The 15,771-nt window shown below is 33.7% G+C and overlaps 1 protein-coding gene and 1 non-coding gene across 2 annotated transcripts; both read right to left on the reverse strand.

Moving 5' to 3' along the window:
* Window positions 1-325: 325 nt before the first annotated feature.
* Window positions 326-4,791, reverse strand: LOC120125178 (probable serine/threonine-protein kinase At1g54610). The gene is made up of 7 exons (XM_039143672.1): window positions 4,281-4,791; window positions 3,911-4,195; window positions 2,315-2,632; window positions 1,894-2,118; window positions 1,535-1,632; window positions 1,326-1,449; window positions 326-746 (listed from the first exon to the last, which is right to left on the reverse strand). The coding sequence occupies exons 1-7, from the start codon at window positions 4,644-4,646 to the stop codon at window positions 402-404; spliced, it is 1,761 nt and encodes a 586-aa protein (XP_038999603.1). The 5' UTR covers window positions 4,647-4,791; the 3' UTR covers window positions 326-401.
* A 3,242-nt stretch (window positions 4,792-8,033) lies between these two features.
* Window positions 8,034-8,140, reverse strand: LOC120125186. Its single transcript, XR_005516342.1, has one exon. It is a non-coding gene; the product is annotated as a small nucleolar RNA R71 (small nucleolar RNA).
* Window positions 8,141-15,771: the final 7,631 nt, after the last annotated feature.

The raw sequence follows: 15,771 nt of genomic DNA on the forward strand, positions 1-15,771 counted from the left end.
GATCCATTTTTCTTAAACTACCTCCTTTTAGATCTAAAAGCTCTAAAATTTCTTCCCTGTTTCTTTTAGATCTACTGTCAGATGTATAAAGTATTTTCAAACCTGTAACAAGATCTTTTCATCTTCCCTTTTAAAATTGAGATATCACCTCTTGATTACATAAACTAGACATCGGAATTAAATCTGCTAACTTTTTGAACTTGTTTTAGAACTGGCACTGTACTTTACAAGAAGTGGAACTGCATTGCCAGATTTATACACCAAAATCCTTGGACCCTGGGGCACCATATTTATAACATCAAATACAAACAGATGGGCCAAAAATTTGAGGAAAAAGCATACTCAATGAATGCCTCTTGGGAAATGAACAAAAACAACATTTATAAACTTGTAATACTAATCTAATTCTGGCTCCCAAAAGCCTTGGATTTACCTTTAAATAGCATATCCATGGATATACCTATCGAGGATGGTTTGAAACCGAGCATCGACTTTTGATACCGACCACTCTGGGAGTCTCTATTTGTTTTCCTTCTAGAAGGACCGCCAGCATGTGTGGATCTTTTGGCAGATCCGGATGATTTGGAGTTGAAAATTGATGAGCTGAAAGAGGTGTCTTTTGCACCGAAAGATACAGGCCCTTTGTTTGAGGCATCAACCGGATGTCCAACAGCACCATCTTGATGGGGAGGTGGGAATTTCTCACTCTTGCTCTTGGCATTTGTTTGTGTCATCACCCTCCATTTCTGGAAACCGAACACACAAGTTTTCTCATCAAATTCGAAATGACTAAAGCTCATATGAGAAGGGTACTTCAAAATTCAGCCTTCTATATCAATTATGTTACTTGAACTTTAGTGAGTGTCAAATACAGATATATGTTTGATGCAGATTAAAGTTTTTTTTTTCCCGTGTTTTTGGTGGTTCATATCCAGTATGTTTACTCCAATAAGAATTGAACATGAGTACATCAAGAACGGAAGCATACCAGAGCTATTAACTGATGACCATAGGTTTAGTGCTAGGCAACTAAGACTTGCAAAGTTATATGTCTAGTGACTAATGATGATGCGTACATATATGTTTGGCACATGAGAACATACCTCTAATATTCATAGCTTAACTTATTTATATGGCAATAAATATGCAGCACGGAAACTTTATCAAGTTGAACCTAACATTGTGCAATTTTCCAGTAGACGGTGTGGTTGTTTCAAGTTGGATTTAGAGTTCTTAAATGATCCAACCAAATTTTAAAGCGAAATAAAAAGAAAACAGTAAAACATTGGTATGCGATTGGATAAAGAGCAATGTCTCACACTCACATCTAGGTTGGCTTGAGTCTCTGCATTTGCTTCAGGAGCTGGAACTGCCCGAGTTGGACGCTTATGAACTTTAATTCTCCTGGTACCATCAACCGCATTGACTTTGGCTGCTAGGCTTCTTTGTCTGTACACCACAATTGTATATCAGCCATCATCATGAATCCAAATTGGGCAAAGAAACGGAAAGGTGAAAAGGAAAGCTAGCCAACCTTGCTTCTGCATCTCTCAATTTTGCATCAATTTCTTTACAGGGAGGATATTTTGGTAAAGTTGATGGCTCACAAGCGAACGGTTCAGTCTTAAAGAACTGCAAACCCAATACCAAATGTGACGAACCAGTTTAGAGATAAATGCAGCAAGCCCATGGTGATAATAGAAAAATCAAGTATTCCACAGTGGATATATGATCATGCAAAAGATATGCATCATGCAAGTCCCCAGGAAGCATATTTCTTAGTCCGGCTATGTAGCAAAGTAAATCCATAAAAGTTATCTTCCAATATCATAAATAAAGATTACAGGTACCAATGCAAAATATTGATTTGCTAGAGAGATGCATAGTACTCACTTCACCATTAAGAGCTGCAGTGGCAGTACTCCGCTCTTCAGGGTCTATTGAAAGAAGAGTTTCAATTAAAGATAAAGAAGATGGAAAATCCTTGAAAGTTTCTGCTATACAGCATTTGTATGGGTGCTGCGGCTTAAAGAGTGTTGCATTTGCCAATTTGGATTTCTTCCAATATTCCTCAGAAGGGGATCCACATAACTTGAATATCTTGCGCAGTTGTTCAACCTATTAACAGATAGGAAATATTACACAACATAACTAAACCAACTAGAAGCAACACTGGTTATGAAATAGAGACCCAATAGAATTTTTAGGCATCATAATCATGGAATGCATTCATCTGAGTCGACGCCGGGTTCCCCCAAACAAAAACAGCATGCAACAAACAACAAGACAAAATATTGGAGAATAGAATTCATACCTCTGTCCTTCCTGGCATTATAGGCTTCCCTGAAAGTAACTCTGCTAGAATGCAGCCAGCACTCCACAAGTCAACACCAACTCCGTAATAGGTTGCTCCAATAAGTAGTTCGGGTGGACGGTACCAGAGAGTGACTACACGACTAGTCAGGGGCTTCTTCTGGCCAGGGTCATAAGTGGTAGCCAGTCCAAAATCTGCAATTTTTAAAATGCCTTCATTGTCTATAAGAAGATTAGAACCCTTGATATCACGATGCAAAACACCATTTTTGTGGCAATGCTCTAGCCCCGAAAGCAACTGTTTCATATAGCATTTGACCTGCCAGAGGTAAGATGCATTCAAACAAACGGATCATCTAAATTCACATCTTCAGCCACGAAGACCTCTTTAAGAAACACTAACAATTATAAGTGCATCGTGCCACTAGCCATAACTGGCCTTGCACTAGAATTCCCATCTTCCATCTGCAAGATGCTAATTAAGCTAGATTTTATCTTGAAGTTAAGCTTTTGATTTGAGATTATCATTCCAAGGCTGAACAATATCCAATTACCCTTAGAATACCTTCATATACTATGTCACATGAATATAAAGAAATTTCTCCAGACTTTTCTACATCATGCAACAAATAACTAACTTCACCATTAATCAACCTTCTTAAAGCAAACAACCAATCCACACAGGCTTATATGCTTCTAAATTTCTATAAATAGAAATATTTATTTCCAAGGAATTTGGCTTCAAAAAGGTGGCAAATCCCCATGAGGGAACATTAGACACAATTACAGTCTCGTGTGATTTGATCACTATACCCAGCTCAACAGGAATAGTCTTCACTTAGACCGTTAAACAGATGGGCAATGGAACCGGTGGTTTGCACCCAAATAACACCTAGATATTCATCCATATAATCAAATGATAAACAAATATCATTTCATCTTTGCAGCCAAAGGAGGATGATATAAGCAAACCAGTAGAATCATATGTTTATAACTTTATTCCTTAGCCACCTTGTTCTGTTCCCGGAAGTTAACCAGAAGATAGATAGACCTACAGTCCTATGCTAATCAACAATTCTACAAAAATAAATAAATACATAAATAATGAGCCTAGATTTAACTTTTCTTCAACTCATATAAAAAGTTGCCCATTTTCTTTTCTTGACATAGTTCATTCCATCTAGAAACTTGTCCAAATAAAGATACGACAACATGAACTTCAACACCAGAAATTGATATGAAGCAAGAAATTTCCATGAATTTGCATACCCAAAAATAGTACAAAAACAAAGATACAAAATAAACTCAAAAGACTCAAAATTTGGATTAAAAACCAGTAGGTACGGGACACAACTAGCTGAAGAAATACATAAGAGTAACATCAAATGCCCACAACAACAAAAACAAAAAGAAGTGCAAGAATCATATATTCCCAAAACCTCAGTTAGGAAAGCAAGAAAAACAAAAGAGAGAGAAGTGAACCCAAACCGCCCAAAAAACAAAAAGTTCAAACCCTACAAAATAACACATCCAACAAAAATCAATATTAGCAGTAAAAAGAAGAAACTAAGAATAAAATTGAAGAAAGAACCGTCACCTGAGGCTCAGTGAAGTTGATTTCTTGGCAGGCAGCTAGGCCAGCGAGATCATGCTCCATGTATTCAAAAACCAAGTAAAGACTACAAGACATTCTTGAAGTAACTAAACCTTCAAGCTTGATCACATTGGGATGGTCAAGCTTTCTTAAAACAAGAATCTCCCTAGCCATGAACTCTACACTCTCTGGCTCCAAATTGTCAAACCTAACCTTCTTCAATGCCACTATTTTGCCTGTTAGTAGATCCCTCGCTTTGTACACATTGCTATAAGTCCCTTGCCCAATCTTTAAACCCAAAAAAAAACCCAAATTGTTAAAACGAAAAACATTCATAAAAAAAGGTAAAGATTTTTGACTAATTTGATGATACCTTGTCCAGCTTCTGGAAGGTGTTGGCACGTCTCGGAGTCAAATCACTGATGGCTTCACCGGCGACGGCCATCAACCACGAAGGCCACCCGTTCGTGTCCGTTTCCGGTATCATCCGACGTTTATCCGGCGACGGAACCATAACCTGGAAATCACCGGTATGTCCAGCTTTGCGCTGCTGTTGCCTTTCTCCCCTCTTCTCTTTGACAGCCACGACCCCGTCAACGGAATCGTTGACTGACACAACCAATGATGACTCGTCAGAGCTCCGTCGGCGACGTAAATTACGTGGTGGTGCTTGAGTGTTTCTACTATGCCGGATATCCGACGAAGACGACTGTGATTGCTTACCGAGGACGCAACCCATTCACTCAAAACAAATGCATGGAGGATAATGTACTCCGATAAAAGGAAACCCACTAGCTGTTTTTCAGCTGAACAAAAGGCCCCCCACAGTTAAAAGCCACCGTTTCGAGAAATGATGAAAAATAACAGCTGTTCTCGACTGAACTTTCAGGTGAGTTTTAGAGGTGGGGGAAAGTGGAGAAGAAAGAGAAGACTGGCTGAAGACGGCAAAGGGTAAGCGAAGCTTAGCTTAACCTGAGAGATGGTGAGGCGACAGGCTAGTTTGAAATGAGTTACGACTTTAAATTAATTTACAAGATAAATAATAGTGGATTCTGAAATAGGGTGTTGACATTAGCAATAACTACGGAATTGCCAGGGGAAGCAAAAAGGATGACGTCACATGTTTTAAATGTCAAAATAAGCTCCAGAGAAAAAAAAAATTGAAGGCAAAAAGTGAAGAAATAAAGCCCTTTTTGTTTTGGGTTCAAATTGTGAATGATTACATTAAGAAAAAGAGTATGAAAAGTTGTTGATTTTTTTCTTATTTGAATAATGAGTTTTATTAATTTTATAATGAATTTTATGTTTTAGTATTTTAATTATATAATCTGTTGGTAAAATGGATTTTGCCTTTTCATGTTGAATTATTTTATTATTCTTTTTCACAACAACAATAATAATAATAACAATTTTTCATATATTTTTAAATGATATTTACAAATAAAAAATATGACAGCTTTTAACTTTTTTAATTAAAAGAAAATCTTGATCATTATATCCGATACGCTTAATACAATTTTAGGTGTCTAAACCGGTGGCGGATCTATAAATTTAAGAATAAGGATCGAAAATTTTAATATTCATTTCTTAAAAATTATGGGTATGCAAATTTTCCCCCTTTTTCCCTTAACATATTAAACTAAATTTCACATTTTTTTCTTAAATAATAGGGATGTATTTGACCCCCTAGGGGTCTTAGTGCATCCGTTTCTAGCCTAAACTATATCTCAAATTGACTTTTGGTGTTTAAAGATTTTTTGTTAAAATTGTGTCTAATGTTTTATCCTTTACACTTTTAGGTGGCTACGCTAAAAAATGATTAAATGACATGTGTCACATTTATATTTATATTTTAAAAAAATAATATATTATTTAAAAATATTTTTTTAAATCTAGATGTGACACGTGTCACTTAACTGTAGGACCTAAACGTGTAATCGGAAAAAACTTAGGCACATATTTTTAACGAAAAATTCTTTAGACACCAAAAATTAATTTGAGATATAATTTAGACACCTAAAAGTGTATTAAGTCGATCGATAATGATCACTTTTACAATTCTAAGGTGATAAGGTATTTTCTAAAATCATTCTGAGGTCAGGTTACTATAAATTAAAGGTTGAAGGAGTTTATATTCTTAAGAAAATATTTAGAACGAGATATAGTCATTATGAGTTCCTTGTCATGCATTTTAGTTTGACTTTTATTTATGAATTTGATTAATTAGGTGTTTCACCTTTATTTGGACCAATTTGAGGTTATATTCATCGATGAAATCTTGTTGTATTCTAATTTGGAGAAATATCATGTGCATCCTCGTATTGTCATCCAGATTTTGAGAGAAGAAATTGTATGTTAAGTAGAAAATAAACACAAGTTTTGGTTAAATGAATTGATCTTTCTAAGGCTATTATTTTAGTTGAAGGTATTTGAGTCAATCCAAATAAAATAGAGACTATATTAAATTGGAAGGTTCCAAAAAAATGTGAAAAAAGTTCTTAATTTCCTTAGATTAATTAGTTATTATCGCATACTCATCGAGAGGTTTTTAATCATTACTGCACATTTGATGAAGTTATTGCAAAAATATTACTTTTGTTTGGTCCGAGGAAAAGTAAAAGAGTGTATATAATCTCAAGGATGATTTGATGAGAACTCTGATGTTGATTCAGCCTGAATTCGATAATAATTTTGTGGTCTATAATGGTGTGTCATACACAAGTCTTGGTTTTGTATTAATGTGTGATGATAAGGTGGTATTTGTATGGTTAGAGGTGTATTACTGACACTGATCACAAGATTTTGAAGCATCTCTTTACTCAAAATGAGCTTCACTCATGGTAAAGAATATAGTTTGAGTTGCTAAAAGATTATGATTGTTTTATTCAGTACTGCCCGAAAAATCTAATGTGGTTGTAGATATATTAAGTAGAAATATTGTTGTTAAGTTACAAACATTGTTTGTTAGATTATGTGTATCATGTGATAGTGGTTTGATTGTGAAATTACAAGTTACACCAACCTTATCGTATCAATTAAAGATATATACAAGTGTATGATCATTTCTCAAGTAAGAAATTTCAGCATATTAATGATAACATTTATGGTAATTTTGATCTTAATTTTAATTTTATTTTATTTTTTCATAATATTTTTGTGAGTATGATAATTTTGATTTACAATATGTTATTCTTAGCAAGGAAATAATAATTGTTTTGTTATGTATCTCAGTAGTGTTAAGAAGTACCGAGATCTTTGTGAGTCATATTGATGGTCAAGTATAAAAAATAATATTATTGAGATTGTTTCTAGATGTTTAGTGTATTAAAAGGTGAAAGCTGAGTATTAAGTTTTGTCGGGTTTTGTTACAACTGATTAGGATTTCAGAGAAATGAGAACGAGTTATGATGAATTTTTTTATACTTGTCATTGTCTTCTGATGCTACGAATATTGTATCAGTAATGAACATAAGTGCACATAACGTATTCAACTAGTTAGTGAACACAACAAGTGTGTCGGATGTCAAATCTACATAGAACAAATGATTACAATATAGAATTAATTATAACAAATATTTTAAAAAAAATGTGAAAAATATTGTGGTAACAAATCTATGAAAAAGATACTAAATTAGATTAAAGAAAACAAGGATTGCAACAATCATCAATGGAGCATGCTATTGGTACCAAGAATCACGAAGTGTTAAACAACACATGCAAGTCAATAATATTTAGATTCCAATGAATTCTACAACATCGATGACCACAATAGGCCAAATTCGAGAGCATGTTGTGCCAACCTTAGATGATTTGAACATAGTATTGTGCGACCTGCAATCCATGATGCCCACTTTGATATGAAGCTTATGATGTTCTAGATGTTACAATCGATGAGGGTAGTATATTGGGTCATTTATCGAGGATCTTAGAGCACAACTAAGAGCATTTATAAAAGTGTGTGATTTTTTATACAGCAAGGAGTGCTAGAGGAAGCCCTGAAACTGAAATTGTTTCCTTACTCTCTTTGTGACAAAGCCAAGTATTCACTACACCTGATGCTGTAACATCGTGGAATGAACTTGCTCAAAAGCTTTTGCTATATTTCAACCCTCCCAACATGAATGTTAAATTGAGGAATAACCTTTCATCATTCAAACAAATAGGGGATTAGAACTTTTATGAATCTTAGGAGCATTTCAAGGATTTGTTGCGTAAATACTCGATGCATGGTTTCTAACATTTGACATAAATGGAGATTTTTATGATAGACTTAATATGCAAACGAGGATAGTTGTAGATATTTCTACCAATTGAGTATTGTTTGATAAGACATACAACAAAGCCTATGACATCTTGGAGAAAATATCCAACAATGATAACCAATATTCCAATACAAGGATTATGTCAGGTAGACGCAATACTGCGATAGTGGCCAACGATGCTATCAACACAATAACCGCATAAGTTATAGCATTGACTGGAATGATAAAAAAATATACAAAATCCTTAAGGTATGTGTGAGGTAAAAGCTACTTCTATATATTCTTTTGTTTATTGTGGTGAAAACCATAATTTTGAAGAATGTCCAAAAAACCCGAATCTGTGTATTTTGTAAGGAATTATAATAAGAATGACAATGTCAATGCTTATGGGAACAACTATAATCCAAATATCCGAAATTATCCCAACTTGTCATGGAGAAGTCAGAATGTAGTCAATCCTAATATGGCATTGCAATCAAACTTTGAGAGCACGCAACAACACTATTAGACACAACAATAATATATATAGTAACATATAATACCGTAGTATTAGTCATATTAAAAGGTAGTATAGTTACAACAATGTCACAACCTATAAAATTATCAAAGATGGTCTTCTAATCAAGCTTCCACATCGACAACACTTGAGTCTCTGATGAAGGAGTACATTTCAAGAAATGAAGTTGTGATCCAAAGCCAGTCATCATCATTGAGAGCCTTGAAGAATCAAATAGGGAAGTTGACTAATGCTTTGAGCAATTTAACACATGGAGCATTGCCTAATGACATTGAAGTTCCTAAAGCATATGGAAAAGCCCAATGCAATGAGTATTGTAAAACCATCGCAACACATAGTGGACTCCACCTTGGAAACCCAAATAAAGAAAACAAGAAGAAAGATGAGGAGAGGTTTATGCAGCAAGTTAAAGGAAAAGAGTTAGAGGTGGATATTAGGACACACATAGTAGATGTCATAACAAAGGATGCAAGATAGTGTAGTGATTCTGGGACATTACTAGCAATAATGCCCATAACACTACCACTAGTGGTGCCACCACCAAATTCCAAATCAGTAGAATCTAAGACTTTCACAACCATTTCCTCAACGATTTAAGAAGAACAATGAGGACCAATAGTTTAAAACATTTATTGATGTGATAAAGCAATTGACAATCAAAATTCCATTGATTGATGCTTTAGAGCAAAACCTAAATTACATTAAGTTCATGAAAGAACTGCTTTCGAAAAAGACTTGGCGAATTTGAGACCATTGCACTTACTGAAGGATGCAGTGTTATGGCTACAAGTTGTTCGCCACCTTAACTCAAAGATCTAAGGAGTTTTAGTATTCCTTGCATTATTGGTGATCAATTTGTAGGTAGAGCATTATGTGATTTAGGTGCTAGTATTAATCTTATGCCTTTGTCCAATATTAATCTTATGCCTTTGTCCATTTTTAGGAAATTTGGAAGTGGAGAAGCAAGACCTACCACTGTGACACTTCAACTTACCGATCGCTCTATTGTACATCCTAATGACATAGTTGATAACATGCTAGTTCGAGTGGACAAGTTCATTTTCCCATTGATTTTATTATATTGGATTGTGAAGCAGACAATGATGTCCCAATTATACTTGATCGTCCGTTCATTGCTACAAATCGAGCTTTGATCGATGTTGAGAATGATAGACTTTTAATATTTTGAATAAAGTTCCATATGAAGATGACAATGCTGAGTGTCATGCTATTAACGTTATTGATATTTTTGTATGAGAACAATGATAGGGATGGGCACAAGGTTGGGCGGGCCTCTTTTTTGGCAACCCTACACCGACTTAAAAATATAAATCTTATACTCGACCCCACCCCGCCTCGATGAATTTTAGGTTTTTCCCGCCCTAAATCCGCCCCGATTTTTAGAGTAAAACTCTATCCCCGAATAACCTGACCCGATACAAATATATTAATATTTTAAAATAAAAAAATAGTATATTTTATAATAATTTATTTATAATAATTTATTATATTTTAAATGGTCAAAATAATATATTTTATAATAAAATTTATATTTTTAATAATTAAATAATATATTTTAATAATATAAAATAAAAATTCCAAAAATATTAAAATATAATATATGTATATATAATATAAATTAACTAGGTCTAATCGGGTTAGGTCAGTATTTTTCACCTTAAACCTGACCCCGCCCCTACTTGAAATTATACACTATATAACCTGTATCGCCCTGCCCTATAACCCCCTAGACCCGACCTAGATGTTAGGACCGAATCTAACGGTCACATGTCGTATACATAAATCTTTTCCATATTCAAAACATAGAAAAAATCCATTTCAGTAAATAAAATATGTATAAGGGTAAATGACGAAAATATTCAACAGTAATGCATACGGTGATATATATGCTGAAATAAAAAAAACTATATAAAAATAGATTCATAATAGAATAATAGTAATACATATACATACATATAATAGTAAAAACACGTGTCACCAAAATATGACAGAAATGAGCATAAATAAATATATAATGGTACAAAACAGAGAATAGTCAATCTTCATAATGTCAACTCTGTCAGCTTACTGTTTGGTACTATCTGAAAAGTTAAAAATTAATGAGTGAACTAAAAAGCCTAATGTGCTCCTTGCGGAGTATGAAAACATTCATATAAATACTTCGATTAAAATTTATTTAAAAAATGAACACTACTCATCGAACACCAGAATGTATAGGTTCCCCTAAACTATACACCCACATATACACCCAGTAAATACCTTATACTGATAGCATAAGGACCTGCGGTAAGTACTTACCCTGTGCACAAAGTCGAAGAGCCTACGGTAAGGTATGTGCACAAAGCAGAGGAGCCTGTTGTAAGATCTTACAAGTCATAGACTAGACCTGAGATACTCCCTCCAATAATATGTCCAATGATAGTAAATATGCATGTGTTTAAGTGAAAATGCTAGTTTAATTCTTTAAAATGTGAAAACATTCCATGTTCCAAAATCAGATACAGAAATACAATAACCATAAATTATGTCAGAAGTATACGATAAATCAGATATCAGAAGTCAATATATGCGGTATATCAGATGTCATGTAGTCAAAATATTTAATAATATCAAAATTCTAAAACATTTTAGATAGATAGTTCAAAACAATAATGTAACACCATCAAGAACACATCTGAATTGGTCTTAGTAGTTGGATACGGTAGCCTACTGCTGAGTCTGCCTATCGCAATCAGTAACAGTGCTAGATTTACAAATCCAAAGAACTGTATCAAAATCCTAATATAATAATTAATAAACTATGTTTAAATAATTTATGAAAACCTACGAGTAGCTCTCAAAGAACATGGACTGTAAAGATCAATTGAATGGGAAACATCAAAAACCTCGATTAGGGAAAACATGAGTACCTTCATAAAAGTATAATCCCAAATCAATATTATATTCAATACGCAAGTGATCAAGTAAAAATGCTAAAAATACTAAGTATTTTTGGATTAATGGGCTCATTTCAAGGTTTTCAAGTCAGAATTTGGAAAATAAACCACAAAATCGAACTCATTATATCAAAAAATGTCAAAATGGACATTTTCAAAAAAATTCAACGACGATTAATGGTCAAAGTCAATGATTAAAGCTCAATAGTTCAATTAATGGTCAACTGGTTCGATTCGATTCGAATGGGATCACTGGATTAGTTCGTTAGAATATATTAACAGGTCAGGTTGGGTCATGTTAGTAGGTCGGGTTGACCCGCTTCTAGAAGCCCACCATGTGGTGGAAAAGTCTCGCGCGTAGACATGACACGTGTGGGGGTTCTGGTGGCTGAAACAATTACTAAAAAATCTAAAAAAAATATTTCAAGCGTTTTGAGGCATTTACCAAGCTCGGTTCACAACGTTGAAATGCGGAGAGTTCGATATCAACTCGTCTAAAACTTATTATTGATCACCCCTCCACACAATGGTGACAACGACTATAAAATAGACACCGATAGACTCCAGCAATACAAGAGATGTCGAAAAGATCGACGGTAAAATGTCGTTTAAAGTTTTATCGAGAAAAGTTTCAATAAAAAGAAAAGTTTGAGAGATAAGGATTTCAGGTTTTCAAAAATGGAAACTTCCAGATTTTGGGGTTTTAAACCCATCCAAAAAGGAAAATGACAAAATCATGCCATATGTCGTCCAACTTTTGTTGTTTTCTGAATTTCATCTTAATTTGAATAAAAATTTAGTTTTTTCCCAAACCAAAATCAGTCCCCAAACCTTACCAACAAAATTTGAAATTCATACGCATTGAAAGAAATTATAAAAGAAACAAAATGGGAATTTTGTTTTACCTGAAAACATACCAAGGAAAAGAGACATAAGATGAGCAAACTAGACAGGTATTAAAATGAAATGAAAAGTAAATGTTACTTATGATTTTGATAAAAATAAATAAAATAAAAGTTTAGGTACTAACACATAAGAAAAATGATAATTTCAGTATAAAATGTGTAACTTAACTTATTTATTAAAAATACACTCATATGACACTATTAAAATGTGATACAATCTTATGTTATTACATTAAAAAATTAACACCATTAATAAAAATACCACGGTGATAAATAAAATTAAAGCTTGGATACCAATTTGAGAGTAATTTTTTTAAAATACCAATGTAGAAAATGATGTTGAATTTAGATATCAAATATATATTTAAGTCTTTTTAAATTATAAAATGAAGTGTATTTTATACTAAATTTCAGAAGAAGAAAATGTCTTTCACCTTAATCTAATGGTAATCATTACCTTTGGATAAAGTGGTCCATTTCAAAGAGGCAAACACTCTAATTATTAGTTTTTGACTAAATTTAAGTTTGGGTGATTGGTAGACCTGGTAAACTTACCCGAAACCAATTATCTAAACCGATTTACCCAACTCAATTCTCGATATTAACTCGAATATGATGATCAAATTTGATCTGAAACCCGAACCATATCCGACCTGAACCATACCAAATCCAAAATTTAGCTGACCCAATATAGACTCATATCCAATTTGACCCAAACCGAAAACAACTCAAACTGAAAACAACTTTAATCAAATTTAGCTCGAACTGAAATTATCCGAAATTATTTTGAATCGAAAGTAATATGAAATAAAAATCCATTTATACTTTATTACACTTATAATGAATTAATCATGACTGATAAGATTAACAAAGAAGAAGACATATTTTTTACAAGAATATACCAATTATTCTATATATACTTGATTAGATTCTGTAACACCCTAAACCCGATTGGGCCTAAAGTGCTACATTGGGTTACCGAGGTAATCCCTGATTTTCAAAACCTATCCATTTTCCTTTCAAACTTACTGAATGGTATCATAAATAAAACATAAATAACGATTATAAAATATTTTACAAACCGGAGCTCCGTGACACGTAATTTAAAACCAAATAATACATTTTAAGTTTACAACTCAAATACATTAGTAAGGTTATATGAATACACATGCCCACTAAAGCTACAGTACAATACTCTGTCAGGGATGCTGGAAGTCTTGTGGTGACGGTGCTCCACGAACTGCTCAAGCCGCTGACCTGCCAACTAAAAACATTCGAAGACTGAGCTTACAAAGCCCAACAACTTAATCGCTAATCTAGAGCATTATAAGAATTTCATAAACTAAAGCATGCTAGATACGTGGTACTAAGTAGTAGGTACATGCATAATCCCAATCAGTGTTACCTACTTAGGGTTCTCCAATTCTACCTCTCAAATGTGAGTCTCATGCTTCCCTTAGTTTCCGCTAAGAGCCTCTTCAAGAATAGACCTATACCAGGTCTCTAACCTTAGTATCATCCTGTAATTCATCACCATACAACACACAACGATGGTACCCAATATTACAAAGATAACTTGTTACTATCACACAACAACAAGTAAGCATCATGGTGTAGCTCGAGGGTCACATAGTGTCACTAGACTCACGCCTATATTTTCTTACTAAAGGTACCTTAGGTAAAATGTGGGTCACACAACATTAGTATCTCACGGATCACAAAGCATCATCACCTTACTGGTATCTTAGGCTAGGTTCGGGTCACATAGTGTCGGTACCATGCCAAGCTAGTCTACTCCTCTAAAGTACTTGGAATATGTCTGGGTCACATAGTATTATCACAATGTTCAATTGGTGAGTAAGTTTTCTTGCACTAAATTGGATATATCTATATATTCTATGCATACATGACGAACAACTTATTGCTAAAGTAACTCAGGTGTCCTCACCGTTTCCAGAGTGACAAACAAAGGCATAAGTCTTATGGAATCTTACCTCATAAGGCTCTTATGGTTATCATACAATTAATGTTATTATCTCATTATTAAAATAAGTCTTTGGTCTAGAGAGAACGTCTTAACCCATGTTAACTGATACCACACTAAGGCGATCGAAGTAGCTCAACTACTCGATACTGAACTTATTGAAGTCAGGTGAGGTCATTCCTCATTCACCCGAACTATCCCGCTCATTCTCTCACCTAGGATGTTATGACAAGGTTTATTTATTAGCCGTGGAACTGGCTAGCTTGATACCCAGTTCGGGTTCATTTATGAGTAATAACACTCATAACGTTCTTATCGTACTTCTTCCAATACCTTTTAATATGGTGAAATGACTTATCCATTCTCGGTTCAATGACGTTCTTGAAGTTCCACATTCTTCGTAATACTGAATCTGACATATTCTTTGTACCACATATCGAATATCTCATGTAACGATCCTCGATCCCAACTATCCGTAATACATCCTCGATTGAAGATACTTTGATGTATTATACTTAATATGGTTACACCCGATGTAATATACTCCTATGAGTATTTTGGATATGTTTCGTCATTCATGTCCCTCCCGGACTAAGTCATACTATTACGGGTCATCCTTAGTCCTTACCGACCTTTACTGGGTTAAATCTATCCATCTCAAGTAGATAGTATCGATACTCTACTCGTAGTATCGATACCCAAATGGGTATCGGTAGCAAAAATGCATTCTCATACTGAAGGTCTTACCGACCTATACTTGAGATTATCAGTCACAATAAAAGTTGAATAGTCTTACTATTTTATGTATTGACAAAACAATATTAGACATATTAATATAGTATGTAGACACTATTATTAGTGATTTTTTTATTTATAAATGATGATGAAAAATGTTTTGCGTGAGTAGTTGAGTATTTAATAATTTCTTTTGAATATCTTATTTGAAATTAAATATATTTCTTATACAGTTTATCGAGGGTGACAAAAAATTTACAAATAAATTAATTTATTTTAAATTACTCTTAAAATATATTCTCATAAATGAGTTTAGATGTCATACATGTACTAGTTACTTAAATTTTACCCATTTTTTATCTCAAATTTCAATATCCATGTTTTTATATATCTCAAATATAATATCCCAAAAACCAGGTTAGTGACTAAATTGTAAGATTTTGAAACTTCGTGTTTAATTTAGAAAATTTGAACAATTTAGGGGTTTATCTGGAAAATTTTTGT

This window comes from Hibiscus syriacus, unplaced genomic scaffold (assembly GCF_006381635.1).
Source record: "Hibiscus syriacus cultivar Baekdansim isolate YM2019G1 unplaced genomic scaffold, ASM638163v2 tig00110429_pilon, whole genome shotgun sequence".
Taxonomy (NCBI): domain Eukaryota; kingdom Viridiplantae; phylum Streptophyta; class Magnoliopsida; order Malvales; family Malvaceae; genus Hibiscus; species Hibiscus syriacus.

Coding starts and splice junctions, on each gene's coding strand:
- LOC120125178 (XM_039143672.1), bottom strand. CDS start 4,646: ATGGGTTGCGTCCTCGGTAAGCAATCACAGTCGTCTTCGTCGGATATC. Junction 2,633..3,910: donor TCAACTTCACTGAGCCTCAG/GTGACGGTTCTT, acceptor TACCTCTGGCAG/GTCAAATGCTATATGAAACA. Junction 2,119..2,314: donor TAATGCCAGGAAGGACAGAG/GTATGAATTCTA, acceptor ATCTGTTAATAG/GTTGAACAACTGCGCAAGAT.